This window comes from Homarus americanus, unplaced genomic scaffold, assembly GCF_018991925.1.
Source record: "Homarus americanus isolate GMGI-L3 unplaced genomic scaffold, GMGI_Hamer_2.0 scaffold33468, whole genome shotgun sequence".
Taxonomy (NCBI): Eukaryota; Metazoa; Arthropoda; class Malacostraca; order Decapoda; family Nephropidae; genus Homarus; species Homarus americanus.
The window spans coordinates 2,653,969-2,681,886 of record NW_024714177.1 but is presented as its reverse complement, the minus strand read 5'-3'; the positions used below and the strand labels follow the sequence as shown (position 1 = coordinate 2,681,886).

Genomic DNA, 27,918 nt, shown 5'->3' with positions numbered 1-27,918 from the left:
ATGTATGCATCTTTATATAATTTAGCTATATATCTTTCTCGTCATAAACGGTCATCCCAACGATTATGAATAAACTCATTTAATACATTACTTCATGACAAAATCGGACAGGTTTGCAAGAGGAGTGGGTGGGGTTTATCTATTATCAGCTGAGTAAAACCTCACTATCAATGTCACAATCTGAACATCAATTGACCTGCCTGCCGACGCCTTGATATCACAGTCGTAAGTGTGTAGTGCCTTATATTCATATTTTTGTCTATTTGTTCCTACGGTAGATTGTTCCAAGAGCTTACGATTCTCACTATTACGTAATATTTACCTTATTTACTTATGTCTACCGAATTCATCCAAACTAGAGCCTAGAGGTTCCATGGTGAAGTGTATGACGACCATAGCGGACACGGGCAGGTGGGTTTTAGAGTTCTCTCGGCAGACGAAAACTTAAAAAACGTGAAAGTTATTGCTTGTGTATTTTACGTCGATTTGATACGATAAGAAAGTGTTAATTTTCTGTGGTGAAATGTACAGTAAGTAGTTAAGGCGGTATTATTGCAGTTTCAGCCCTATTTCTGTTTGTGCAATTTTTTTTTTTGGGGTTGGGGTGATAACTCGGTAATCACTCATTTGCAACGGAAATGAAGGTCAAATTCGTATGAATCAGACCAAACACCATGGGTAAAAACAAAAATTTTTGGTCGAACAGTAGTTGGGGCTGAAATTGCAAATTTACCATGTTAGGTTAGGTTAGGTTAGGTTAGGTTGGGCTGGGTTGGGTTGGGTTGGGTTTAGTTAGGTTAGGTTAGATTTGCTGCGGTAATTGTATAGGACTAACCCACGAGCGAAATTAATTGAAAACAAGTATAAAAACGCCGGATTTTGTTTGTTATATTATAGTGGACACTTTTGTAGTGTGGAAATATGTTAAAAAATTTTTATTTTTTTTTAAATAAACGCTACATAACATTTGTGGGTATGAAGAACAGACCTAACCAACCAAACCGAACCTAGTTACCTAACCTTACCCAACTTCCTCGGTATATTAAGCAGAAAGAACTTATTATGATCTGGTGAAATTTGAGGCTTTTTCTGGACGCAAGATGATACAAGAGCATCGGCGCTATGCAGCCCTGGTGGATTAGTCCTATATATTAACCATAGCTGCCTATTAGCATTCGTTTTTGCTTCTCTACACCTAAAAACCCCGATTTCCCATGGATCCCCCAAGATTGTTGTTGGGGATGGGGAGTGGGGTGATAACTTGGTTTAGTGTTTCGGTCATGCAGTGAATCTAAGGATTTTAAGTTTACGTTAGGTTTGGTTGAATTTATGCCTTTTCTGATTGTTTTTTGTGTGTTTTGAACAACTTCCAAATAAGCTGCATGATTTAAACTAATTTTGTAGCGTGCTGTATGTGGCCAGTTGTCAAACTTCTCTATGTTTGTCTATTTTCTCTTCGTTAGGCTCACATACATACGTACATGTAGGAGATCTCACACTAAGGATGGAGGGCAGAAGGGAAACTCACAATGGCATTTTATATATATATATATATATATATATATATATATATATATATATATATATATATATATATATATATATATATATATATATATATATATATATATATATATATATATATATATATATATATATATATATATATATATATATATATATATATATATATATATATATATATATATATACACACACACACACAGTTGACCCTCGTTAATTCGGACTATTAGGGGGGGGGGGAGGGTGTCCGAATTAACCGATTTAGGTTAGGTTAGGAAATATAGTACCATATATACACTGTACGCTGAACATGATACACAGTAACAAAAATACAGGAAATACTGTACTGTAAACATCATATAACTAGCTATATAAAACATTACAATATGTTAATTTCATTTACCTTTGGTAGATGACACATTCCATGGCGATTTCTAAATCGCCATAACCACCCGTCACAAGCTTCAAAATTCTCGATGCCCATATAACTTGCTAGCTTAACAGCAGCAGCTTGTATTTCTACACCACGGACGACATTACCACAAGATCGTTGCTGCACAAACCACTTCGTCACTGCCTCCTCAAGATTTGTACCTTTTTCCGCTCTCATACGCCTCCTTGCACCAACAAGTTTGTCCTTAGCGTTGCGTATGTCCGAAACTGTTTGCTTTTTAACACCATACTAATCACAAACTCTAGACACCGAAGCACCAACCTCTAACTTCCTTGTAAGTTCCAGTTTCTGGTTCACAGAAAGGGTCACATACTTCCTCTTCGGCATTTTGCTCCCCCTTGAAGACATGATGTAAAATACAAGGCTGAAAGATGCCTAATCACTGAAATATCAACGAAAATTGCAGGGCATCACAACGCTGATACTCGAATATGGCGCTAGGTCAACAATGACTGGCGTGACTCACGCGCGCACAAGGCCGCCGCGTGACCCATTTATCAGACAATCCCAGAACCATAAATTTGGTATGGACTCGTCTATAACCCTCCCTCATTTATAGGTAGACCCTGATTTTTTTACCCAAAAATCGTTAAAATATGATATTCCTTGTTTATAGGTCGACCCAAGTTTTTGAGGGTATTGGAACAACAAAACCTTCAGTAAAAACACACTATGTCCTATAAACTGAGGCACGCCGTGCCTGAAACACCGAGTGCCGAAGGCAAATTGTTTACAATTAATATTACGACACTTTACACTGAAACGCAGGTAGTATTTATTCAAGTCCATTAGGAGGGAATATTATTGTATACAACAGTTTTTAACTGAAAACCATTCGAAAAGCAATTACGGTAAAATCTTTTGAACAACGAAAGAAAGCGCAAGTCATTGTTTTCGTCATGATTTTATCCCACTTTCCACTGCAATACGTACGTAATTTCAGCAGAAATATTACATTTCCATATTTATTTTTGAGAATATATTCATTCAGTCACAGTTGAGGTAAAATATACTTATGATGTAATTTTTTAATGAAAATACCCAGTACCGGGTATTTAGAAATACGGTATCGTAGTTTTCTTTTGTTTCAAATTTAATTAACAAAGATTGATGTTTCAAATGCAATGAACAAAAATTTATGTATCTATAAATAAACTTTAAAAAATTAATACTTTGTTTTACATCGTCCTGTGTTACCATACCATGCATTTGGCTACTTCGGGCTTGCTATGAGGACGCAAGAGATCTGTCCTGGCAACTGTACCGACACTCACAGCTGGTGGTGCGTCATTTCCATTGTTTACTGGTAAATATTTTTCAACCTTACGAAACTATTACCCGTTTAGAGGTCGACCCAATTTTTTGCCAAAAAATTTGGGGTCCACTAAACATGTAGCTATGTGTATGTATGTTTATTTGAGTGCCCCGTCATAGGAGTCCATTTTCTCTCGCTTCAGGACGCCTGAGTCCTCCGTTTTCTCTCTTAATCTTAGAGTGCACCAGAGACTTGGTTAATCCTTAGTGATGACACAGAACCAGAAATTTGATACGGACAGTTCAGATTTCGTCTGATTTATCCGAAATCCGGATTAAAGGGGTCCGAATTAATGAGGGTCGACTGTATATACACACATATATACAGGTGCTCCCCGACTTACGACAGGGTTAGGGACCCAAATCCAGGTCGTAAGTCCGACATAGATAAAAAAAAATAAAAAAAAAATTCAAACTTAAAAAAAAAATCTACAATGAAATACAGTACAGTAAAAGTAATAAATAATGAGGAATGGATACAGTGTGACTGAGCACTTACCTTTAATGTAGTCAGCTGAATGCACACGGGGCCCCCATAATTTTCTATTTACAGGATACATGGAGACTATATTAATTGGATGAAGCAGAAGAGGAGACAGGGCTGGGTGGGTCATCTATGTCGCTTTCTTCAGACAGGTTTATGTGCTGTGGAAACTTGCTGGTTGAAGGTATGGGATCATCTTGAGGGAGTGAAGAGGCAGCACTGGTGGGGCGTGAGGAGACAGCACTGGGGGACTTCTTAAAATAGATGTCCAATTTAGACTGCACAGTTTGTATTTTCTTTTCATTATAAATTTCTCTGTAGCAAGCAAGTGCATCTTGGATCATTCTGTCAACTTTGGCATAACGCTCATAATTTTGATCCATGCCATCAAACATTTGCATTCCTTTATTAATTGTAGCAAATGCCTCTGCCATTTGTTTCACTGAAAATTTTTTGGGGGGTGCAGGTTCTTCTTCTACATTTTGTCTCTCTTCTTCCTCTGCAATTTTCTGTGCATCTAGTTCAATAAGATCCTCATTACTGAGCTCTTCTGCAACACTTTCAACCAACTGTTCAACATCTTCATTATTAATTTCTAACTCCAGCTGTTTACCTAACTCCACTATCTTGTTACTAATATCCAAAATAACTTCATTTTCATTAACTCCTTTGAAACTGTATGTCCGCTCAGGCATGCGCTTCCACAATAATCCGGTCTCATCCACATTGAATATTTGCTCAGGCAAATAATTCCCTTCCACAATCACTTCATCTAACTCCTCCTTAAAAGCTCCAGCAGCACCAACATCGGCACTAGCTGCCTCTCCACTCACCTTAACATTGTGTAGACTGTAGTGTTTTTTAAATCTATCAAACCACTCATGACTGTTAGGTTCTGAATAATAAGTTCTATATACAGGAGAGAACACAAACACCTGTATAGTTTTGTAGGTTCGGTTTACTGGATAAGAGATATGTACACAAAGGGGAGTAGTGCTCTCCTCAGCTAGGCTCCTTGTCAACTGCTATAGACGACGTATGGCAAGTGATACATTAGCAGCTTCCATACGTCGCCGGGCACATTAATTAAGCATGTGGGATATGGTAATAACATTGCCACACGCTGCTAGCTAGGCTGAATGAATAATACATAAATGGAGCACATACATAATATATAATCCAGCATACATAATATACATACAATGACTTCCTGTAAAGGTTTGATCACATTCATCTCCTGCCTGCTCCTTCAGGCTTTGGAACAGGCTTCTTGCTTTAGCCTATATGGTTAGAAGGCTTAAGGGTACACTCTTCTGTATCTGGTCTTCTATCCATATCACCAATAATTTTTCCATATCGTGAATAGGACCTTGTCTTTTCTTTGAAATTATAGTTCCCTTTATTGGTGTTGTTCCTTTCACTACTTCACGAATACGTTCCTTGTCCTTCAGAATAGTGGATATAGTCGAGTGTGAGAAACCTAGGTCACGTGAGATTGTTGCTACAGTCTTTTCATTCTCATGCTGAGTTATTATCTTCATTTTCATCTCAAAAGTAATTGCCAGTCTCCTTTTCTTTGGAGCACCACCAGCACTCTCACTTTGTACGCTTTCCAGTCATTATAAAGTCAATTAAATACGATAATAATGAAAGTTCACAGCGCGATCAGTATATAGGATACGATAGCCAAACACCAACTAAGCGCTCTACTGAGTGAGTGCACCCACGATCTCGCCCGGGACAGAATTGTTTCGGTATAGAAAATGCGCGCGTCATTTGAAACTATTTTTGGTCACGACTGCCGCGGTCGTATGTCCCGACGGTCGTAAGGTCAGAGCAGGTCGTAAGTACCGATGGACGTATGTCCAAGCAGTCATAAAGTGAACAACATAACATATGGGATTAAATGAAAAATAACATCTTAATTTTATGATGGTACACGCACACAATTAATACTTAAGAGAAATACAGTCGCCAAGTTAATGTCCATTCAAATAATGGACTCGACTCCCTCCCCCTCTTCTCACACTACACTCGCTGGCTCTTCCCTCTCTGAGAAATTTTTGGGGGAAAACCACTAGATTTTAAGGTATAGTAATAAATAATACCTCAAACTAAAGTTAGGATAATATAATTGACATTGCTGGATTCCTTGCAAGACCAGGAATATTTTGAATATACTGTACATGTCATATATTTTGCATAAAAGATAAAATATTTGCTCTTTGTAAACAAAATTCTTACATTAGATCTAAAATTTGTATGTCTAATGCAAAGTACATGATCTTTATATTTAAAATGATCATCATCTTATAAGAATTCCAGCAATGTAAATTATATTGTGGCCAGGTAAGTTGTATGAATTTTATGAGCTAAAACAAATATCTTCAGTAAATAAAAATAATTACAGTGACCCCTCGTTTAACGAACACCTCGGTTAACGTAATTTCGATTAACGAACTGCCTTCCATAAGGATCTTCAATTCGGTTAACGAAAAAAAATTCGCTTAACGAACTTCTTACGAACCGACCTCAACATGTTTTCGCTTGCACTGACCGGGCAACCAGCTTTAGTATCAGTCCGCCAATACATTAATCGGTTCTAGGGCTTAAATTCCTTACTATTTTTGTAAATATCAAGAAGTTTATACTATTCAATAATTTTAAAAGTTTAATATTCAATTTTTTAGTCATTTTAACAATTATTGAACAAAATTGAAGGTAAAGTGACTAGTTTAATGCGCGGCATCCAGCCTCTTAACACAGCAAACAGGCGTCAGTCTCTCTCTGTTTTCACTGGAGGTAACATCTTGCTTGAGACTCTCTTCAACTAAACGCTTTTTTTCTGTGTTTCCAAGCAAATTATTGGTCATTTTGAAATATATTTTATATATTGACAATATATAATGCAGTGCAGCGTTGATTTAAAGAAAATAATCTTGAATTAAACCAAGTGAACTAAAATTTTATGGGTGAAATGGCACCATGGGGTGACTTCTCTTCCACCCCAATGCCTTCTCTTCTTCCTTCTCCTCCACCCCCATTCTAAATCCCATCATCATCATCATCATCCAGGAGCTTTCTACATACACACCTCAAAGTAAGTGAACTTTTCTACCATTTTTGTTGAATTTAGGAAATTTTCGGTGAGCTGGAACCAATTACCCAAAAACCCATTGAAACAATGGTTTCGGTTAACGAACGTTTCGGTTAACGAACGACCTTCTGGAACGGATTGAGTTCGTTAACCGAGGGGCCACTGTATACTTCACCCGGGTAAATGACCAAATTTACCGCATAATTCAGGCATCCCGGTTCTGGCAAGGTACCGCGTAAATGACCAAACCCGTAAACGAAAACCGCGTAAATCGAGGTTCAACTGTACTTAAAAGCAACTTATTTTTACTAAATGTAAACACAACTTGTATCCAGAGTGTACCACTAGATCTGTACAGATCAACGTCTTATGTTACATTGCATTAATGTGCATGTCATTATATGGGGCCACCACCATTTGCCCGGCCCACTAATGAACAAAACCTGACCCAACTCTTACATTAAAGTTAAGATTTAAATTCTTAAATATTTTTACTTGCCTTGAATATTTAACTTACATTTTCATCCATTGATCTCTCAATTTATAAATATAAAGCTTGAACATTTTTCTTATTAATGGTACAGTACCTTTTATATTAATTTTGATGCAAAAAAGAGTTCATCCAATATATTTTCGTGAGCCACACATTAAGTGTCAAAAAAAAACTTGCGAGCCGTAGTTTGGCTACCCTTGCAATATACTGTGTGGTACTCACCAGCATATGCTGTCATCTTGAGGTTGTGATGCAGGCAGGCCAAATAGTAATATGATGATACAGGATGGGCTGCCTTTGTCCTGTAGCAGGTCTTGCTAACTGTCACTCATCTCCCTGACACATACACCATTTACATACAACCATACTCTATGCTGTCTTCTCTGCTATGTGCAGTAGAGGTAGTGTACATGTGGTACTTTCACACTTACTGAATGTACAGTACTATACGTACAGTATACATAACTGTAATAACGTTTTACGTCTTAACATTTTTTTAACGGTATTCTCGGCTGATTATATGCTGGTACAGTAATGTACTGTACTTCACAACATAGATCATAATATGTGAAAACAGCAATGACTGAGCTCTTCCTCAATACATACATCGATTTCCCACACATACTCACTCATTCTCTTAATTTTTCATTTTCTTTTTTTAGCTGTGTTATATTTTCTTAATTTCTAATCCACATTAGAGTATTGTAATGATGTGCACTTGGAGCACAGAATTCCCATTTGTTCCGACTTCCCTCCCAAGTTTTCCCAGTGAGTCAGACATCGCTAAATTGAATTTTGACCAATTGCTAAACAAAAACTTATATCACTTGTTACGAGCCCCTCCACCCAGCACTCCGAACCACGCCATCTATTGTCCTGATCTACCTACCCAGCACCACGAGCAACGCCATCTAGGGACGAGACACGAGTATGACTCGTCTTAGTTACCACTCCGGGGTTTCTCTTCTCCATATCCTGGTTGTTGCGTCACCTCCTCAAAGTCTTCTTTGTCAGCTCCAATTCGAGGAGAGAGGACTTGGCTCTGGGAAGTGACCACAGGATCATCTATCCTCTAAACCTACGTGCAGTGACTACCTACCGTCTTCTACAATACTCGGCCTTACTCGTCAGCCATCTCAGCTCCTCACTTAAGTACTTGTATTTTGTATTACCTCCCCCACGTCCACTTGCTTCAAAATGGTTTATGTTGTATTAATATGTATATACTGTTAATGTTTAGGTTAAGTTGGTTAAGGGTAATTTATAAGCTGAATATTTTGTTAAGGGATTTATGGTACTCTATTATATACAACGAAAACTCGCATCCTTTGTCTACCCTTTTTTATTGTTGTTACCTGTTGGGATCTGGGTAGACGTATAACTATATTCTAAATCCCCAACTCGTAACACACTAAACTGAAATATCGCCAAGTGAATGAACATTAAATAAGGGATACCTCTATATGAAAAGTATGAGACATGACCAAGTGGCTAACAGGTTGATCAGTGGCGAAGCGGTTAGAGTAAAGCAATGTCCTTCCTCCAGGCATCCTCGATTTCCTCGTTATCAACAACTATACTGTATTTACCAAGGTAATTTCTCACACGCTGCTCACCAACAACATCCTTGTTTCTACCTACTATTTGCCTGGCTATTCTAAATACCTATCCTCCTGCATCTGTACTATTCAATATATTTGTGAATGCATTCTGTTCATAATTCTTAGTCTTGTAAACCTCTCTTCAAGAACTGCACTTATTCTCCAGGTTCTCCTTCTTGCCAACACCTACCGGGTATGTTCCAAGCCTTACGAATGCCCTCCGATATAAACTGGGTTAAACTTGAAACTTACAGTATTTTATGTACCTGATGACTTATTTTTTACTTTCATTTACTGTATTTTGTCTTTCTATTTCTTTTGTCTTAAATTAAGTGATTTTTAGATGTATATAAGGACTTGGACTATGATATAGTGGGGTTTTAAACATTGTTTTGTAAGTACGGTATGCACATTGCATGTGTTCTGACTTAAATACAAATCCGACTTAAGAATGTCCTCAGGAATGGATCCCTCTCGTAACCCGGGGACCCCCTGAAAACAGTACTGTAATCTTTTTTCTATCACTTGGTTCTTTTTGTTATTCCACTACTATGTTACTGGGCCCTTCGTCCAGCCACACATCTTGTCTACTGTACCCCCTTCTCATCCTGCTTGGCCCCAGGGAAGTTTGGTAAACATTCTGAAATTAAAAAACTTTTTGGACCAAGAAAGCCTTTATTTATTGATGATTGGTAATTAATTCACTTTCTATGAATGATACTCTTCTTGCAGATTAATGTGTGGAAGGACATGGCTGACAGAGCAGTATCATGGCATGACATCACTGTTGATGTTGGCTGGGGAAAGCTTCATGGTAAAACATGTGTTGTTGGTAATTCTTACTATAAGAATGACATAAAGGTAATGGGTGTGCATGGTTGGCTCGATAATGCCAATACCTTTGATACACTAGTGCCCCTCTTACCACTTGGGGTGGAAGTGTTGGTATTTGACCTACCTGGACATGGGTTATCGGACCACATGCCTCTTGGGGCTCGCTATGACATCTTTACATATGTCTTCAGTCTTCATACAGCAGTTAGGAAATTAGAATGGAAAAAATTTGTTTTCATGGGCCACAGTATGGGGTCAGCAATATCTTGCTACTTCATAGCACTTTTCCCAGAGTATGTGGGGGCATTCATCAGTCTTGATCTCATTAAACCAGTTATACGTACAAGCAGGTTAGAAAGTTTCCGTAATGATGCATTGAAACTTTTTAAAACAGAAGATGAAAAAAGGCAACCTATTGTGTATTCCGAGAGTGAAGCAATAGATCGTCTAACGGCAGCACGATATATGGGAGGTGCCAACAGTATTCAAGATTCAGCCCACATACTACTTCTCCGGTCTGGTAGGAAAGTTGAAGGAGGCTATGTCTGGAATCATGATCCAAGGGCTTACTCAAACTTCAATGGTCTATTTTATGGTAATAGTATATTCTTGGAGGCCATATCTTCAATTACATGCCCTGTCATGATTGTTCGTGCCTCAAAAGGAATGTGTAATCTTCCAGATTCAGTTTACAGAAAAGAATTAGATGTATATCAGAGTAATGCACAGTGGCTTGATATTGCCACTGTGGAAGGCACACATCACGTGCACCTATCTCATCCAGAACGGGTTGCCCCATTAGTGTCAGGCTTTCTCCAGAAGTTGGGTCAAAGTTCCCCAAAAGATATATATTCCAAACTCTGAAAATGAAAAGATATAACCAAAGACAAGACTGTAGCTACTCCTGGGTTGTGCTCTGGGGGCAGATAACCACACACTATAAATAATAACTGAAAATTAATTGCACAGTACAAGGTACAGTTGTCTCCACTTCAGCATTTACTACTTAGCATTGCCAATCTTCTTTCTCCCAGAGGTGTGAACCCTGAAATTTTAAGTATGAATTTGAAGCATTTGCTTGAAAGCTGGAGGGGTAAGTGTTTTTTCTCTGTGTGTGTAGGGGGGGGGGGTACTGGGGGTAAAACTGGAAAGTTTATATCAGTCGAGAGAGATTACAATGCAGGATAATGCTTTGGCAACACTGTACTGACAGGGTTTCCTTAACTGAGTTAAATCGTCTGGCACTAGTCAAATGAAAATACCTGTGGTAAAAACAATAAGATGAGAGAGGGATGAATGCATGTTCTAAGTAAGGATTTCATTTGCAAAAGGGGACATTTATGAGCAAATGGATTATGAATCTGTCTTTTAGAAGCAGCGAAAATTTATTTAACCCCTTGACTACGAGATGGAACCTCCCCAGCTAAATAAAATCGTCTGGTGGTAACCAGAATAAAATAGATTAGAACACATCTTACTGAAGGGATTAATTTGAAATCAAAACATCCATGAAATGGGCACCACATATTTAATTGTAAAATAAACTTGATGTGAACAAAATAGCTCAGAAAACCATACGGGGGTAAATTGTAGTTCATTTGTGCCAAACAGTGAGGTGAAAGGGTAAAAACATATTACATTACTGTATTATATAATTATTAATGCAGTATTATTATTATAATGAAATATGAAATTTATGGTGCATTTATGTTGAGAATACAAATACAAGTGATACCCAGTATTTCAAGCAGCCAGGATGTGGAAGTTGTTAGTCTTAGCTACTCGTTCATATTATTAAATGTTAGATAGTTGCTGTATTTTACGGCACATAAGACGCACCCCCCTTTTCAGCAGGGAACATTTAGGGAAAAACTTTTGTGTGTATTTTCCTGTTGTAGCCATAGTTTTCTTAAAATGATATATACAGTACAGTACTGGTAAATGTGAGGAATAAATAAGAATAATACCAATAAGTAAGTTACAAAAAAAAATACTGTACTGTATTGCCATACCAATAAATAAAACCCTCCGCCAATTCCCTAGCAATACCCCCCGCCGCCAAAACACTGCGTACTCCTGCCGCTCCTCCACTTAGCCAGCTAACTCGTGTGCAAAGACATATATATATATACAAGTATTCCCTTTATTTGTTTGCCCTTAGAACAATTATTTCTTTATTTCTTTTACTTTTTTCACAACGTGTATGTAGGATGGTGTGCGCATGAAACTGAGTAAAAATAAATGAAGAAAGTTACGTATATCTACCCAAAAATACGAGTAGAAAGGCAACCATAACACCACAGCTTGGCCTAGTAGTCTGGTGGTTACAGGGACGAGTTTAACCTGGCTACAATGCTGCAAGCGATGTTAACAGATGCAAATGTGAAAAGAGAGTTGTCTGTAAATCTTTATTTGTATCAGATATTTGTTAATATAAAAATAAATGTTGCAGGTATGGCATTAATAGATCTTAATGCTTGTAAGAGTTCGGGAATGGTTGCTGCTTACCTGTAGTTCCCTCTGAAGAGTTGGGCGTCTGCCGTACGAACGTTACTTGTCTCAGGTTATCATCATTAGTACAGTAGTTATAAATCAAGGTTTTATATTTGCAATACTGTACCGGGTAATTATTTTTTAATTAATTAAAAATAATGTGTTAGTAAGCAATAACATATTTTTAATTCTGGAGTTGGGTTAGGTAGAATTTTACCGACTGAAGACAGCAACTGGGGGATTCATTAGCTTACGGGAGACTGCAACTTCATATACAGTATATAGGATACAGGCTGATTTTTTAGCAATTTTTCAGACAAAAAAGTGCGTCTTATACGCCGTAAAATACGGTAGTTAGTAGTCCTTTTCCACACATTCTGCCTCATCAAAATGAGAAGACATAACATTATTCTTATCTGTAAATTGTCTGCAGTGATTCAACCACCAGCAACCTAGAGTAGAAATTGGTTGGGGGAGTGAGGAGTTGAGTGCAAAACATACAATAAACTTTATTACTTTAAGCCTTCAAACAACAGCTGTATTGCATTGCACCATAAATTGCAAATTTGATGATATATATATATATATATATATATATATATATATATATATATATATATATATATATATATATATATATATATATATATATATATATATATATATATATATATATATATATATATATATATATATATATATATATATATATATATATATATATATATATATATATATATATATATATATATATATATATATATATATATATATATATATATATATATATATATATACACATACATGTATATATATATGTATATATATATATATACAGGTTGTACCTCTCTAGTCCGGCAACCTCGGGACCTGGGTACTGGATACAAAACTTTGCTGCTTCTACAAGATATAGATTCATAATCCATTTGTTCATAAATTTTCCCTTTTGCAAAGGAACACCTTATTTAGAACATAAATTCTCTCCCTCTCATCCTGTTGTAACTGCAGTATTTTCTTCTGCCTAGAGCTAGACGAGTACTCTAATCTGATGAGAAAACTTAATCAGTACAGTCTTGTCAAAAAGTTATCCTGCATTGTACTCTCTCCCAACTGTTATCCACTGTCCGTCCCCGCCCCCAGTATCCTGTCTCCTCCCGATAGAAAGACAATTACCCTGACACACCCCTCTGCTCCTCCTCCCGCTCACTAGCGAGTGTTTCGAATTCACACTTCCGAGTTCTGGGTTCAGACCTCGGAGAGAGGGGTTGGCAACGTTCAGTGATAAAAGCAGGTGTGCCGCCAATAGTACCTGTACTCCTACTGTATAGAGCATGCCCTTAAAATTCGCGGGGGTTAGGTTCTCATAATGGCCGCGAATAGCCAAATCCATGAATAACATTTGCTGACCAGGAAGGGGGTACATTTTTACTCGTGTGCAACGAAATGTGTATTCCATTTATGTGTTTGCCCTTGGGACAATTATTTCTTTTACTTGTATTGTATATACCGTATATATATATATATATATATATATATATATATATATATATATATATATATATATATATATATATATATATATATATATATATATATATATATATATATATATATATATATATATATATATATATATATATATATATATATATATATATATATATATATATATATATATATATATATATATATATATATATATATATATATATATATATATATGTGTGTAGACACACACACACACACACAGATGTACACAAAATCCATACAAATAAATAATAATGGGAAATTATTCTCACAAGTAATCAGAAACAAGACAACAAATTTTGAAAAAAATGTGAGTCTACCCTCAAGTCAACTCCTCAAATAATCGAGGTCCGTGAATTAAAAATCCGCAAATTATCAGGGCATGCTCTACACTACTGTACAGGTATTGTGATATGATAACCACTGTATATTTTCACAATACTATACTGTACTCTACTGGAAACAATTTCTCTGTATTTTCTTTAAATTGAAAATAATTGAAAAATTGGGTTCCCTTTGAAAATACTGTATATTATTTGCCAAACACTTTGCAATTTTTTTTTTATATTGTGACCTTATTGCATTAATTAAATAAATTATTGTGACAGTAAATAGTGTACTTGTACTCTGTATAGTTTATAATAAACTTAACCTGAAAGGATTCATAGATTTGTTATCTATGTATGTATAACATAAATGTGGATTAACTTGAAAAATATGATGCTGCACAGTGTATACATATACAGCTGCTCCCCGACTTACGACTGGGTTAGAGACCGACATCCAGGTCGTAAGTCGTAAATGCTTAAATAATACATAAAAAATCTAAAATGGGGGTCTCTTTTTCTTCTCAGCACCACAAAACACTCACTTTTAAACTTGCCAGCCATTTTAAAGTGAATTATAGATGAAAATTTTGTCTGTGTACTGATTTTGGGACTCGAAAATACGTAATTTGACCAAATTTTGGTACGAGTGAGGCAGGTCGTAAGTGTGGGTGGACGTAAGTCGGGGAGGAGCTGGGTATACTATATATATATATATATATATATATATATATATATATATATATATATATATATATATATATATATATATATATATATATATATATATATATATATATATATATATATATATATATCATTTGTTCATATAGCACACAGACTTCCATATATACAAACAATGCTTGACTGTACCCTTTCCACGCCAAGCTGGCCCATAAGCCCCACCCCTCGTCTGTAGCTACAAATAGCTGACTGGTTCCTCCGAGCGCTTTACCTCCCCTCAGATTGCGCGTGTATAAGCTCATATTTATATCAAGCTTTTATGATAAATATTTAAAATTTTCTAACATCCTCTCTGAAGTTCTAATGCCTTGAAATTTTTTTTCATTTTGATTGTTCTGATATTTAACATTATTTTAGATAATAACAGGTCTGCTTACCAATTGTGAACACATTTAGTTTGAATTTTCCATGAACCAATCAGCTATTAGTATAGAAGAGGGGTGTGGTTTACGGTCCAGGTTAGCGTGGAAATACTATACTAGTTGGGAATCGAACCCTGGACCTCTGTGTGTGAACAGGGATTACCTATCCCTATGTAATGTTTATACAGTACAGTATTTAAATTATTCGCTATCTTGCAAGGATTTCAGCAATGCAAGTTACATTCTGCTAAGTTTAGTCTGTGATATTTTATAAGTTAAAAACTTTAAGCCTAAAACTACCTTCACATTGTTTTGGGAATGCTTCGTAAGGAGGTTTCTTAGCCCAGAACCCCCATTTTTTTTTGTCCAAATCTTCCGAATCTTTGAGGGTTCACTGTATACAGTATATATATATATACTGTACACTGTATATTATATTTTATTATATATTATATTATATTATATTATATTATATTATTTTATATTATATTACTGTATATTATATTATATTGTTTGGGAACATTTAATAAAAAACAAAAATAGTTTGTTGAATAGTTGCCACATGTTACTTCAGTTAGTCTTAAAACTCTACTGAGGGCCATTGTCTCCACCAGCTTTACAGAGCTTTATCACCTTCAATTTAACATGTAAAGTGTTGGTTTTGTGGGGTATCCTATCACTGAGAGCAGTACTGCTGCCATTTCACTTGCTGATCACTTTCCCAAATGTCTAAAAGGGTAAATCACTTAAAAATGCAAAAAATTGCTGGAGAGCTTTTTGAAGTGTGGATCTAGATTAAAAAATATTCCTTTGTCTTGTGGACAATATGGTCTAGCCAGTCAAGCAGCATGGAACAATATATAACATTAATTTTTCTAGATATTATGGGTAATTGCATACGGTACCCCCCAAATTCTGTTCAATTTATGTTAAAAACTATTATAAAATTATAAAATTGTTTGAGTTATACTAAATTTTAGAATACAAGTACAGTGCCGGTGTGTACACATAAGGTTATGCAAAATATTGCATAATAACTGTTAAAGTTGCATGATGTTCATATTACCATAAACTCTTTAGCTAATGATGATAATGTTGTCATTATTTTTTTCACATAGCATGTACACGCTGGAATATGGTGGTATAGTGGAGACTAAGGTTTGTCTGGGATTATAATATAATGTTTAACTGCAATGTTTACAGTAATTCTGTGTTCCAAGAGATTATACTAATACGTATGAACATTGCCACTAAACTGTTTTTTCTGGCATCCAGTATGGTCATTAACATACCTGTACTGTATGATCAATAATGCATGGGTTTGTTGAACATTTTGATAATAAACAGTAATACCTGTAATATAAAAATTTTCCAACCTCAATGCAGGTATGTATTAATTATACAGTTGGTGTTGGTAGTTCCAGGTAGTGGCTGGTGGCAGTGGCTAGTACTGTACAGTAATACCCCGATTTACACGGTCAATTGAACCCACAGGGTACCGCGGAAAGTGAAAACCGCGTAAAGTGAACAGAACATATGGGATTAATTCCAATAGAGACTGGCCCGACCCCCAAACTCCACTTTTTCCGACACAATACCTATGTTGTAGTAAAAATAACATCTATATTTTATGATGGTATGCTCACACAATTAATATTTAAGAGAAATACAGTCGCCAGGTTAATGTCCATTCAAATAATGGACTCAAATCCCCCCCCCCCCTCTTCCCAGCTCACTAGCTCCTACCTCTCTGAGAAATGATTGGGTGAAAACACTAGATTTTAACGTTTAGTAATAAATAATACCTCAGACTAAAGTTAGGATAATATAATTGACATTTCTGGATTCCTTGCAGGTCAGGGAATATTTTGAATGTAAACTTCATATATTTTGCACAAAAGATAAAATATTTGCTTTATGTAAACCAAATTATTACATTAGATCTAAAATTTGTATGTCTAATGCATAATCCATGATGTGTATATTCAAAATGATCATCATATTGTAAGAATTCCAGCAATGTAAATTATATTCTGGCTGGGTAATTTGTATGAATTTTATGAGCTAAAACATATATCTTCAGTAAATAAACAAAGAAATATTCTTCAAGGACACTATCTGTCAATCAAAATACTCCGCCCTAGCTGGGTCGGTCCCTCACTCCCTCCTTCCCTACCCCCCACCCCCCACCTTCCCTCCCTACCAGAGAAGCTTTGGGAGAAAATAGTATATTTACATTTTTAGTTATAAATAATAACTCAGACTAAAGTTAGGATAATATAATTGACATTTCTGGATTCCTTGCAGTTCAGGGAATATTTTGAATGTAAACTTCATATATTCTGCACAAAGGATAAAATATTTGTTTTGTGTAAACCAAATTATTACATTAGATTTAAAATTTGTATGTCTAATGCAAAATCCATGATGTTTATATTCAAAATGATCATCATATTGTAAGAATTCCAGCAATGTAAATTATATTCTGGCCGGGTAATTTGTATGAATTTTATGAGCTAAATAAAAAATGTAAAATTATACTTCACCGCGTATATGAGTAGATGCACCGCGGAAAGTGAAAGTTCGGTTCTGGCAAGGTACCGCGTAAATGAGAAAATCGTGGAAAGTGAAACCGTGTAAAGCGGGGTAATACTGTACATGAGTGTGTTTGGCGTTGTTACACTAACACTACCATTAATCATTAATACAGTGTACAGTCTCTCCTCGACTTATGACATATAATATGTCGACTTACGACAACCCGGACATACGACGGCCATGGTCGTATAAAATATTTTCACATTAGTATGTATTTTCGAGTCCCGACGTTAGTGATTGCGCTGTGAACTGACAAATTTTTTTTTTGTAATTCCCTTTAAAATGGCTGGCAAGCATAAAAGTGAGAGTTCTTGTGATGCTGAGAATTTCTATATTATTTTCGCCTTTTCAACTTACGACCTGGTCGTCGGGACGGAACCCCATCATAAGTCGAGGAGAGGCTGTACTGTAATTGAATTAATAAAATTATTATTGGTACACATTTAATCGTAAAAATATTTTTGTACTCTACAGTATTGTACGTCATTGTTGTGGAATTCTTTCTCATCCTCCTCCTCATGAATTAGTTGCATTGAAGTTTCCCTTTGTCTCCTCACTATTTCGTGGTAGTGCAGCCAGTCCTCGCACTGCGTCATCCTGTACAACGTTGTTTCATTACAATGTTGCTACTCTTTAGATACTCATAGATACAATATGGGTTTATAATGTTGTCACCCAGCATGATTCTTTTGAGAGCATTATGATGAACTAAATGATGTTAGAGCTGACAAGAAAAGAATGTGAGTAGAACAAAGTGAAACTATAGGTTATCCTACAATGAACTGATGATCAATCACACACAAGCTAACAGAATAATCCACTGCCCTACAAATCATCACAACCTTCATAAGAACTGAAAAATAACTTTGTGTGCACACATGTACAGTTGTACCCCGCTTTACGCGGTTTCACTTTACGCGATTTCTCATATACGCGGTGCCTCGCCAGAACCGAACTTTCACTTAACGCGGTTCATCTACCCATATACGCGCAGAGTGTCTGGCTCGACGCTATTTTTAGATTCGCCCCACCCGCCTGCTCCCTCCTCCACCTCCGCCTGGGCAAGCCGCGCGGTAAGGTTGCGCAGTGCATGTCTGTTGCGTTATCACTGACGTCATATGACATATCGGACTGTGATTGGCCATGCATCCCTACCCCCCTCTGCTGCTAGCTGTAATTGGTTTAACGTAATATGACGTGTCCACCCGGGGAGGGAGGGAGGGAGGAAAGACGACGCTTGACCTAGCCGCGGCAGTTTCATCCCTCAAGGCCACACCGTGTATACGTGCATCCATTGTTCTGTGAAATGGCTTCCGCCGGACCACCGCCACCAGAGAGAAACCTTTCCTTACCTGGACCCAGCCGCCCTAAGCCAAAGAAGACACGACGTTCCTTAAGCTACGAAGTGAAATACCAGATCGTTCAAGATTTGGAGAAAGGAACACGTCAAGCTGATCTTGCGCGCCAGCATGGAGTGAACGAATCTACGATTCGTACTATTAAGAAGGATGCAGCCAAGATCAAAGAGCACATGACAATCACAAAGTCTGCAGGTGCTTCAATGATGAAGTATTCCCAGAACAAGGTGCTGCTAAAGGTGGAAAATTTGCTGGTGAGTTACTTGATTCGTCAGGCGCGACTCAACATGGCGGTGGACACGCGATCCGTTCAAGAGTACGCACGTGAACTGTACGCAGCAGTGTCACATACGATGGGAATTGCAGAGCCCAAACCATTCAATGCTTCCTCTGGTTGGCAGCAAAGGCTTAAGAAGAGGAACAAAATCACCAACATCAACATTGGTGGTGAAGAAGCGAGTGCTGACCGTGTGGCGGCTAGAGATTTTCCTCTGTTCTTACGTGAGGTTATGGAGGAAGGGCAGTTCACTGACAACCAGGTGTTCAATATGGACGAATCCAGCCTTTTTTGGAAAAAGCTGCCTACCAAGACCTTCGTTGTCCAGTCTGCCAGCAAGGTTCGGGGTCGGAAGTTGCAGAAGGAGCGCATCGCCGTCCTCTTTACCACCAATGCCTCCGGTACCTGTAAACCAAAGTTATCGGTGATTCACACAGCCCGCAAGCCGCACGCCTACAAGAAAATGGACATGAACAAGCTTAATGTCCACTGGCTAACTGCACGTAAGGCGTGGATGTTCTCTGCTCTGTCCCTCTCCTGGTTTGACGACTGTTTCGTTCCAGACGTCAAGAAATTCTGCGAGCAACAGAATGTTCCATTCAACATTTTGTTGCTCCTTGACAACGCACCAGGACACTCGCCCCTACTTATGGATCGTCACCCCAACGTAAAAGTGGTCTTCCTTCCTCCCAACACTACGTCCCCACACATCCTTAACATTGCTAAAGCTGCCTCCCGAAAGTTGGGAATGCTGTACAGATGCCGTAGCTACTTCACTCCTGAGCAGTTGCTTCAAGTATATAAGTTGATTCATTCATCCTAACTTGAAGTACTGCTCTCATATCTGGGGTGACCGATCGCCCGGGCGGCTAGCGAGCTGATCTTTTGGCGAAGAGAATAAATGAAAAGGAAAAGTAATCAGAAACGTGACCGATCGCCCAAGCGGCTATCGAGCCGATCAGTGGTGAAGAGGATAAAAGTAAAAGTAAGTAACAAATTCCAGTACTTTTTACAACTCCGCCAAAAACATAATTTGCTTGTGGCCAAACTGACATTTAGATAGATTTAATTTAATACCCATTTCCACAAATCTATCAAACACTGGCTAGTCTTTCCAGCAAGGTTGAGAAATCATTAGCCCTTACTATTACTTCATCGAGATAGTTCCGTACCCAGTCTTCAACTGCTAATGGATCTAACATTCTATTTACTTCAATAGTGAAAATGTCAGGACTGGCTGAAAGACCAAAATGTAGATGTGTAAACTTTCATAGATTATATTCATCACTAAAAGTAGTCAGGTCTCGGCTACTTAAGTTCAGGATTGCCTGCTAGTACACATTCTTCAAATCTTATGTGGTTTAATACTTATTTCCTGCATCTTTCTCTACTTGCTCACCTATTCATAGCAATGGTTGTTTGTTGATTTTCAAATGCTTATTAACAGCTTGAAAGTCTAAGCACATACACTTTGAGTCATTGGACTTTGTTACTAGAACAATGGGGGATAACCATGCAGCAGTCGATGGTTCAATAATGTGCCTATCCCTCATATCTACAATCATATCTTTAATTACATCTTTAGCCTATTTAAATGGGGGCCACTGTTGTTTACTAATTAATTAACTCGACTTTTCATGTCTAGCGTCTCCGGTATCATGCTGTTAGAAATCTCCTGAATATATCTGACTTCTTTACTGGACTATTGGGAATCCCATCACAAATTACACATGAAACTGGTGCTACTCTTATCATCACTTAAAATTACTCTTAATTTGTTTGAGGATCTCTCCCCTTCTGTTTGTATGGTTACGGTAGGTGATGAGGTGCACATAGGAATATTTCAATTGATGAATCGACTTTACACAATTCGTTGTAGACATGCTGAATATGACCCAAGTTGCTTCCCTATGCATCTAAATATGAAAAAAAAAATTCTCCAGAATCAACTCCTATTCTTCTATCACAGTGCCCAATCTCAAATACACTGGCATTCATGCAAAGTTACTTAGAGGCAAATATATGCATGAGTCAGGCTGTACTACTCTCACACACAACTCGGGTTGTAGGTTAAAACTTCTATGTGTAAACTTGACACTCAAAATTTGGCATTCTTTCACTTTCATTTTTATTGTTATGATTTGTGAACTGTGACATCATAAGATGGTTTTCTTATCAATATGGAAACTAGTCAACCTTGGTGGACAAGGTAAGCCAGACTTTAATGGTAATTTATTAACATGTTTAATTCCTTGCATGTGCTCCCTCATCAACACTCTCCCACATACGTGTGAATGGCCAGCCCAAATGAAAATATCTTTCTCTATTCCCATGTTAATCTAAATCTGTCTAGGAGTTCTACTCCTAACAACATCCTAGCATCAAGGTAGCTATCATCAACAAAAATAGTTTGATGTCTGACTTTCATCTGTGGGGTTACCTGCACGGTTATTACTACTTTACCCTCGACTTTTAATTCATCTCCAGTAACACCCTGGTATCTATGTATACAAGGTTTAATGGGTCATCCATTCGAGGTATTCACAAAACTTTAATGAAAGCGGCTCACTTCCTGTATCAATTAAAGTGAGAGATATGTCCACCCACAGATTACCAGATGCAGGGGGAAACACTTGTTTCTTTTTTTATGGCCTTTCTGTGAAGTAGGGGCATAGTATTTATGTTCCCTTGTTTGTTTGTTTCTCTTCCTGTCTTCCAGTATCTTCATCTGTCCATCTATCCACACTGATCATATTAATCCTAATACTGTATGCTAGTTCCTCACACATACATTACAGTATTTTTATTTTATGCTGTGAAAGTGTGTTCTATAGGCCTGACAGCCCATTAGGGGTAATGCAGGTACATGTACTGTGCACTGAAGTATAAACGTTTTTTCATACACAAGGAGGCAGTATGGCCGACTTTATACTCAGCTATATTCACTTTCTCAATTCTAAAGTTAGGTACCCATTCACAGTTGAGTGGACCTGGGGTGCCACATACACAAACCAGCAATCTTTAAGACAGTAGGCACATTATATTCACTCAACCACCCTTTCATATCATTAAGTACTGTATTGTACATTGAACTTCATTCTGAAAGACTGATTGGTTATAAGTGGACTGTAATAACATTGTATTTCACAGGACTTCATAACAAAGAGGGATGTCAGTGTCTCCAGTACACATGAGTGAGATTGAAAATGAACAGTCACAAGATCCACAGGGCGAAGAAAGTAAGATTGATCTCTTAAGTCCTACCAAACGTCACCAAAGGATAGTGGAAGATGCTTGGGAATGGGAAGAAATAGAGATTGACATAGGATGGGGAACTTTGCGAGGGAAAGCAAGAGGTTCAGGACCAAGGTACCTCTTAGGTAAGAACACAGTAGTCTGTCCATCAGGTAATTACAGCTAACCAATTCAATTGTGGGAAATGATGATAAAACAGTGATGATGATGAAGTCCTTCTTACAAGAACTTAGTGAATTCATCTGAATGAAAATCAATCAGGGTTTGAGTGTTGCTGCTAGGTGAACTCATGATTATTCAATGAGTTCACCTATTTAAATCTATCATATAGTGCAGCAAAGCATCCCTTCTAGTCAGTCCATCTGCCTCAGTGTTTACACTTATTGCAGCAGTAGCTTTGGCCTTAATGTCATCAAGTTTGGCATTTGCCATTGATGCTCCTTTATGGTAGTTTTAAAGGGGGTTACAATAAGAGAGTTTTGTATTTAAGGGAGGGTAAAGGTGAGTTGTATGCCTACCAGTAATATTATCTCTCATATGGACTATATGATGACCACATGTGAAAAGAACCTTAACACTGTCCTAAACTATTGACATTAAGAAGGAGTAAAAAGTACCCTGATTGTAAGAGAAGAAAAAGCATTACAGTAAAGCCTCGAATAATGACGGTAATGTGTCCTCCAATATTGCAGTGTAAGGTGAATCATTGTATTGTGAATCATTAATTACCATTAAAATAAAGCAATAATAATGAGATGCATTCCAAAATCTGACCTTTCATATCTTTTGTATGGCTTTTTACCCTCTTTTCCCCCAAAACAATAAAATTAATGAAAAATGCAAACTATATTCTTTAAATAATGTTTATGAATGCACCTTTTACAATATAAATCAATAATAATATGGTCACACAAGAGGAGATGGGACGGCATTGTTTTCGTTAGTGTTTACACCCGTGATAATGGTTCTACATAAGTAACTGAAGAAAATAAGACCCTGGTTGTAGATGTGGTACAATTAATGTAAAAAAATGAATATTATGTTTTAAGTAATGTTATTTAATGTTAATAAATGGAACAATAGAAGTAGCTAACCACTAATGGCAACGAAAATAAAGCTAGACGGATTGGGAATACCAACATTTGTAATTGCGTATATGTGAAAACATATGTTCATTTCTCTCCATAAGAATATGAAAGCACCACTTCATAATATATGTTTTAAATAATACTTATGAATGTAAAACAAAAATTCTACTCACCAGTGGTGGTAAAGTCTAAAACATAGGACAGCCAGTGTTTTGTGAGTTTTTACTCAGATGACAAAGTCATCAGGTTCAACTCTGGCTGAAGCTGTAGGTTCAACTCAGGCTAAAGCTGTAGGTTCAACTCTGGCTGAAACTGTAGCTTTCCATAAAGATATCATAGCTGTTGCTGAAACTGTTGGTGAACCTGAAGTTGTTTCTGAAGCTGCTTATGATGCTGAATTTGATGGTGTAGCCGAAGTTGATGGTTTAGGCCTTCGAATAATAAAGCTGTCGAAAGAACCTTGCACAGCTGCTTTCTTTTCTCATTATACATCTTTATGTAGAGTTCATATGCAATTTTTCATGTCCCTGTAAATTTTAATGCTTCCTTCTGCTAATGGAGCCATTTTAGAAAAATGTTCATTGCTTGCTCCATATAGTATCCACAGACCTCTCACCTTTTTCATATCGTTTTAACGCATCTAGTTTCTCGGCTAAGCTTATACACTTTCTTTTAGCTTTTGAACCAGCACTACCATCACTTGCTCTCTTGCTCATGTTGAATAGGGACGCATAAATTCCGTAAGAAACCTGAGAAAGTTTTTCTCCATTTCCTGTTCAGATGCTTGAAAACAAAAGGCCGCCAAGCTGCGACTGTTTATATTAGTGATGCTGGCGTCACCACTAACAAGCCCGGCAGTCTCAGTGTGCAAGGCGTGTTTTTTTTTTTTTTTCATTTGTATAATACATGTCGGGATTTAGTTATTATTTATATGAAAATGTAATTTTATTTTATTTTTTATTCTATTTTTGTCGTAAATACGAAGAAAATAATAGTGTAAATTGAATTGGGTCCGAAATTAACCAGGGTCTTAAAATAATATGAATCGTCGTAAGTAGAACTGTCGTTATCAGAGGCGTTCCTGTAGTACAGAACATGATCTCCAGTCCCAAAATCCAAAATTGAAAAATCCCACAAATGAAAGCCTACATTTATAAAATCCTTGCCAAAAATGGTGTATAAGTTTCCAAAAATCTTAAGTGTCCATTCTTTTGGCAGTGTTAGAAGCTGAGAGAGTATTTATAAGTCTTCACAGTCAGTTAGATGTTTAATTTCTTTAAATAACTCAGGTCTCGTCTACTTACTTTTGTACAGTATATTATAAATTATCATTTATCAGGCCTAGTATTTGGAAGCTCTTCATAAGAATTTACAAATCCAATTTTCCTAACAGGACTTCACGGATGGCTTGACAATGCCAACACATTCGACCTCATCGCTCCATTTTTTCCCAAGGACATGAGAATTGTCTCCCTTGACCTCCCTGGTCATGGCCGCTCTGATCATTTCCCCCCTGGTTTTATCTATGATCCTAGAGGGTATTTAGGTGCTGTGAAGAAGGCAGTGATCTCCCTTGGCTGGAATCACTTTACTCTCCTTGGACACAGTATGGGGGCAGTAGTTGGGATAATGTACACATCAGTCTTCCCAGAAGACATAGAGGCATTCATTTGTCTTGATATGATAAAACCTTGGTCATATCCACCTGAAAAACTTGCCTCTCGGTATAAAAAATCCTTTCTTCAGTATTTTGATAATGAAAAGAATGCTACGCAACCTGCATTGGTATATGATGAGGAAGAACTTGTTAGGAAGACAATGGAAGGAAGTAAATCTCTTGATGACCGAGGTGCAAGAATACTCCTGCAGAGAGGTGCAAGGAGGGCTGAAAATGGCAAAGGATTGATTCTTACACGGGACCTTCGAGCCAAAGTGTATTTCGTTGGCTTCATCAGCTCTGAGATGTGGATGGGGTTTGCAAAATCAATTACATGTCCTCTTCTTCTTATCAAGGTAAGAGGTTTTATTTAATGACAAAGTTTCTTTATATTACAGTACAGTATACAGTTTGAAAGAAAACGGCCTTGAATTTTTTGGGGGTATACTTAGGTGTTGTGTCAAGTATGGCCTTCATTGCTAATAATTCATATGGTCTCAGTATTGTGTGTGCTGTACACTAATATTTTATGGCTCAGAGGAATTTCTGTTATACATAATATTATCTAATTAGTTTCCACATATGCTAGATAAGTACAGTGTACTTCTTTATTCTGTACACTTGCTTTATGGAGTTATGTATAATGATAAGGCATTGTCTGTCTTAATTTCCATTTTTATTGCCTCTAAATAAAATTTTATCTACACATTGTACCATCATCAGTTCTGCTAGGGAGTTGCCCTTAAGGGATACACAGAAGTCTATTAATTTGGGGAACAAAGATCAATGTTCAGAATTTGGAATTGTAAGGTAGATTGTGATGTACAGTTGCCAATACCTGTACTGTAAAAGGGTGATGGGTATTAACCTTATAGAAAATTGGTGATGCTATAGGGCATAAAAGGGCTAAAATAGATGGATGGAATTTTTATAAGTTTAATGGTTCATAAATGGCCAAAGGATTGATGCACTGTAACTTATAGAAAAATAAAAAGGTAACAGGAACTATTTGCTAGTGGTACGGTCTTGACTAGTTCCTTGTAAAATAAATTTTCCCAGATCGTGACACTTTATAGGTATCAACCCAATTAGTGTATATCCCATACTAAATGCTTCCACATTTATTTGAGTTGAAGTGTTTACAACTTGTGTGCATTAAGCATTATGACCCATATTGCAAATTAAAACTGCACAATTCCATAAATTTGCTTCATTAGTTAAGTCTTTCTGTTTCCATCTTAGTGTTTTACCCACACTTTGAATTTAGGTGTCAGGTTTAGTAAATAAAGGGCATTACCCATGTGTTCCATGTCTTCTCTTGAAATGTTTAAAGGTGACACATTTTGTTTATTCTTTACAGGCAACAGAGAGTGATTACCATCATGACTCACCAGAGCTGATTAAAGCTATGTTATCTGCATTTAAGCAAGACTGCAAATATTTTTGTTTTCATGAGATGCCAGGTAAACATCACATTCACCTTACACATCCCACACCAGTTGGAGAACTTATTTTGGATTTCTTGGATGAATGCAAATCGTTTCGTCAAAGTGGTGCGATTGATTATGTAGGTTAAGTTTTTCTAAGTTGTAGAAGTGTCAAAGCACACTTACTGGAGGTTGCAATTTTTTAATTTGGTTGTGAGTGAAATGACATGATTTAATACAGATTATATTTCCTCTTATTGTCACTCATTCTATGACACTAACTCTCTTCTTTGATTTCCATGATGCATCAAGTATTGCCAGGGATTGAATTGTAAAAAGTTAACAAGTGGTATGCTCAGATTTGAATCATTTGATATCCAAATTATGAAAGGCAATCCCATGAAAAAAAAATAGCATGTAGTCCTAGATCCACATACCTTGTCAATGACACCAGTTATCCACTTTGCATGTACAGTACCATAACCTTTAGCCATATTCCTAACTCTCACCCTATCATTTACCTTGAACACTCTTTCACTGGAACTCTTATCATGATACATTTTTTGTTGAGCTTGTTTCCTCTCTACAACTTCAAACAGACTTGGCTTAACTAAACTTAATCTTGTTCTCAACTGTCTCTTCACCATTAACTCTGCAGAAGTACATCCTGTCACACTATGTGGCGTGGTTCTGTATCTGAGTAAGAAATTTGCTAGTCTGTGTTTCATTGATTTTCCTACAGTTCCTTGAATTACCTGCTTGGAAAGTGCTTCCTTTACAATTCTAACTGATCTCTCAGCTGCACCATTAGAGGCAGGATGATAGGATGGGGTCAGTACATGCTTTACACCGTTGAATCTCATGAAGTTTTTAAACTCTGATGATTGGAATGGAGGACCATTGTCAGAAACTACCTCTTCTGGTATTCCATCTTCAGCAAATATTAATCTTAATTCATCAATGGTGCTACCAGCATTAGTACTGTACATGTGCTTAACATCAATC

General features: G+C 37.0%; 2 protein-coding genes across 5 annotated transcripts; both read left to right on the top strand.

Moving 5' to 3' along the window:
* The first annotated feature begins 74 nt into the window (after positions 1-74).
* LOC121876804 (probable serine hydrolase) lies at positions 75-27,436 on the top strand. 4 transcript variants are annotated; one of them, XM_042382223.1, is made up of 5 exons: positions 75-225; positions 9,700-9,781; positions 22,637-22,866; positions 25,223-25,842; positions 26,847-27,436. In XM_042382223.1, the coding sequence occupies exons 3-5, from the start codon at positions 22,656-22,658 to the stop codon at positions 27,060-27,062; spliced, it is 1,047 nt and encodes a 348-aa protein (XP_042238157.1). In that variant the 5' UTR covers positions 75-225; positions 9,700-9,781; positions 22,637-22,655; the 3' UTR covers positions 27,063-27,436. The 4 variants fall into 4 exon arrangements, with proteins under 4 accessions (XP_042238157.1, XP_042238166.1, XP_042238185.1 ...); XM_042382242.1 differs by lacking the exon at positions 75-225 and adding an exon at positions 237-411; XM_042382232.1 differs by lacking the exon at positions 9,700-9,781 and having other exon boundaries at positions 76-225.
* Positions 9,788-12,895, top strand: LOC121876823 (serine hydrolase-like protein). The gene has a single exon (XM_042382264.1). The coding sequence runs from the start codon at positions 9,832-9,834 to the stop codon at positions 10,663-10,665; it is 834 nt and encodes a 277-aa protein (XP_042238198.1). The 5' UTR covers positions 9,788-9,831; the 3' UTR covers positions 10,666-12,895.
* Positions 27,437-27,918: the final 482 nt, after the last annotated feature.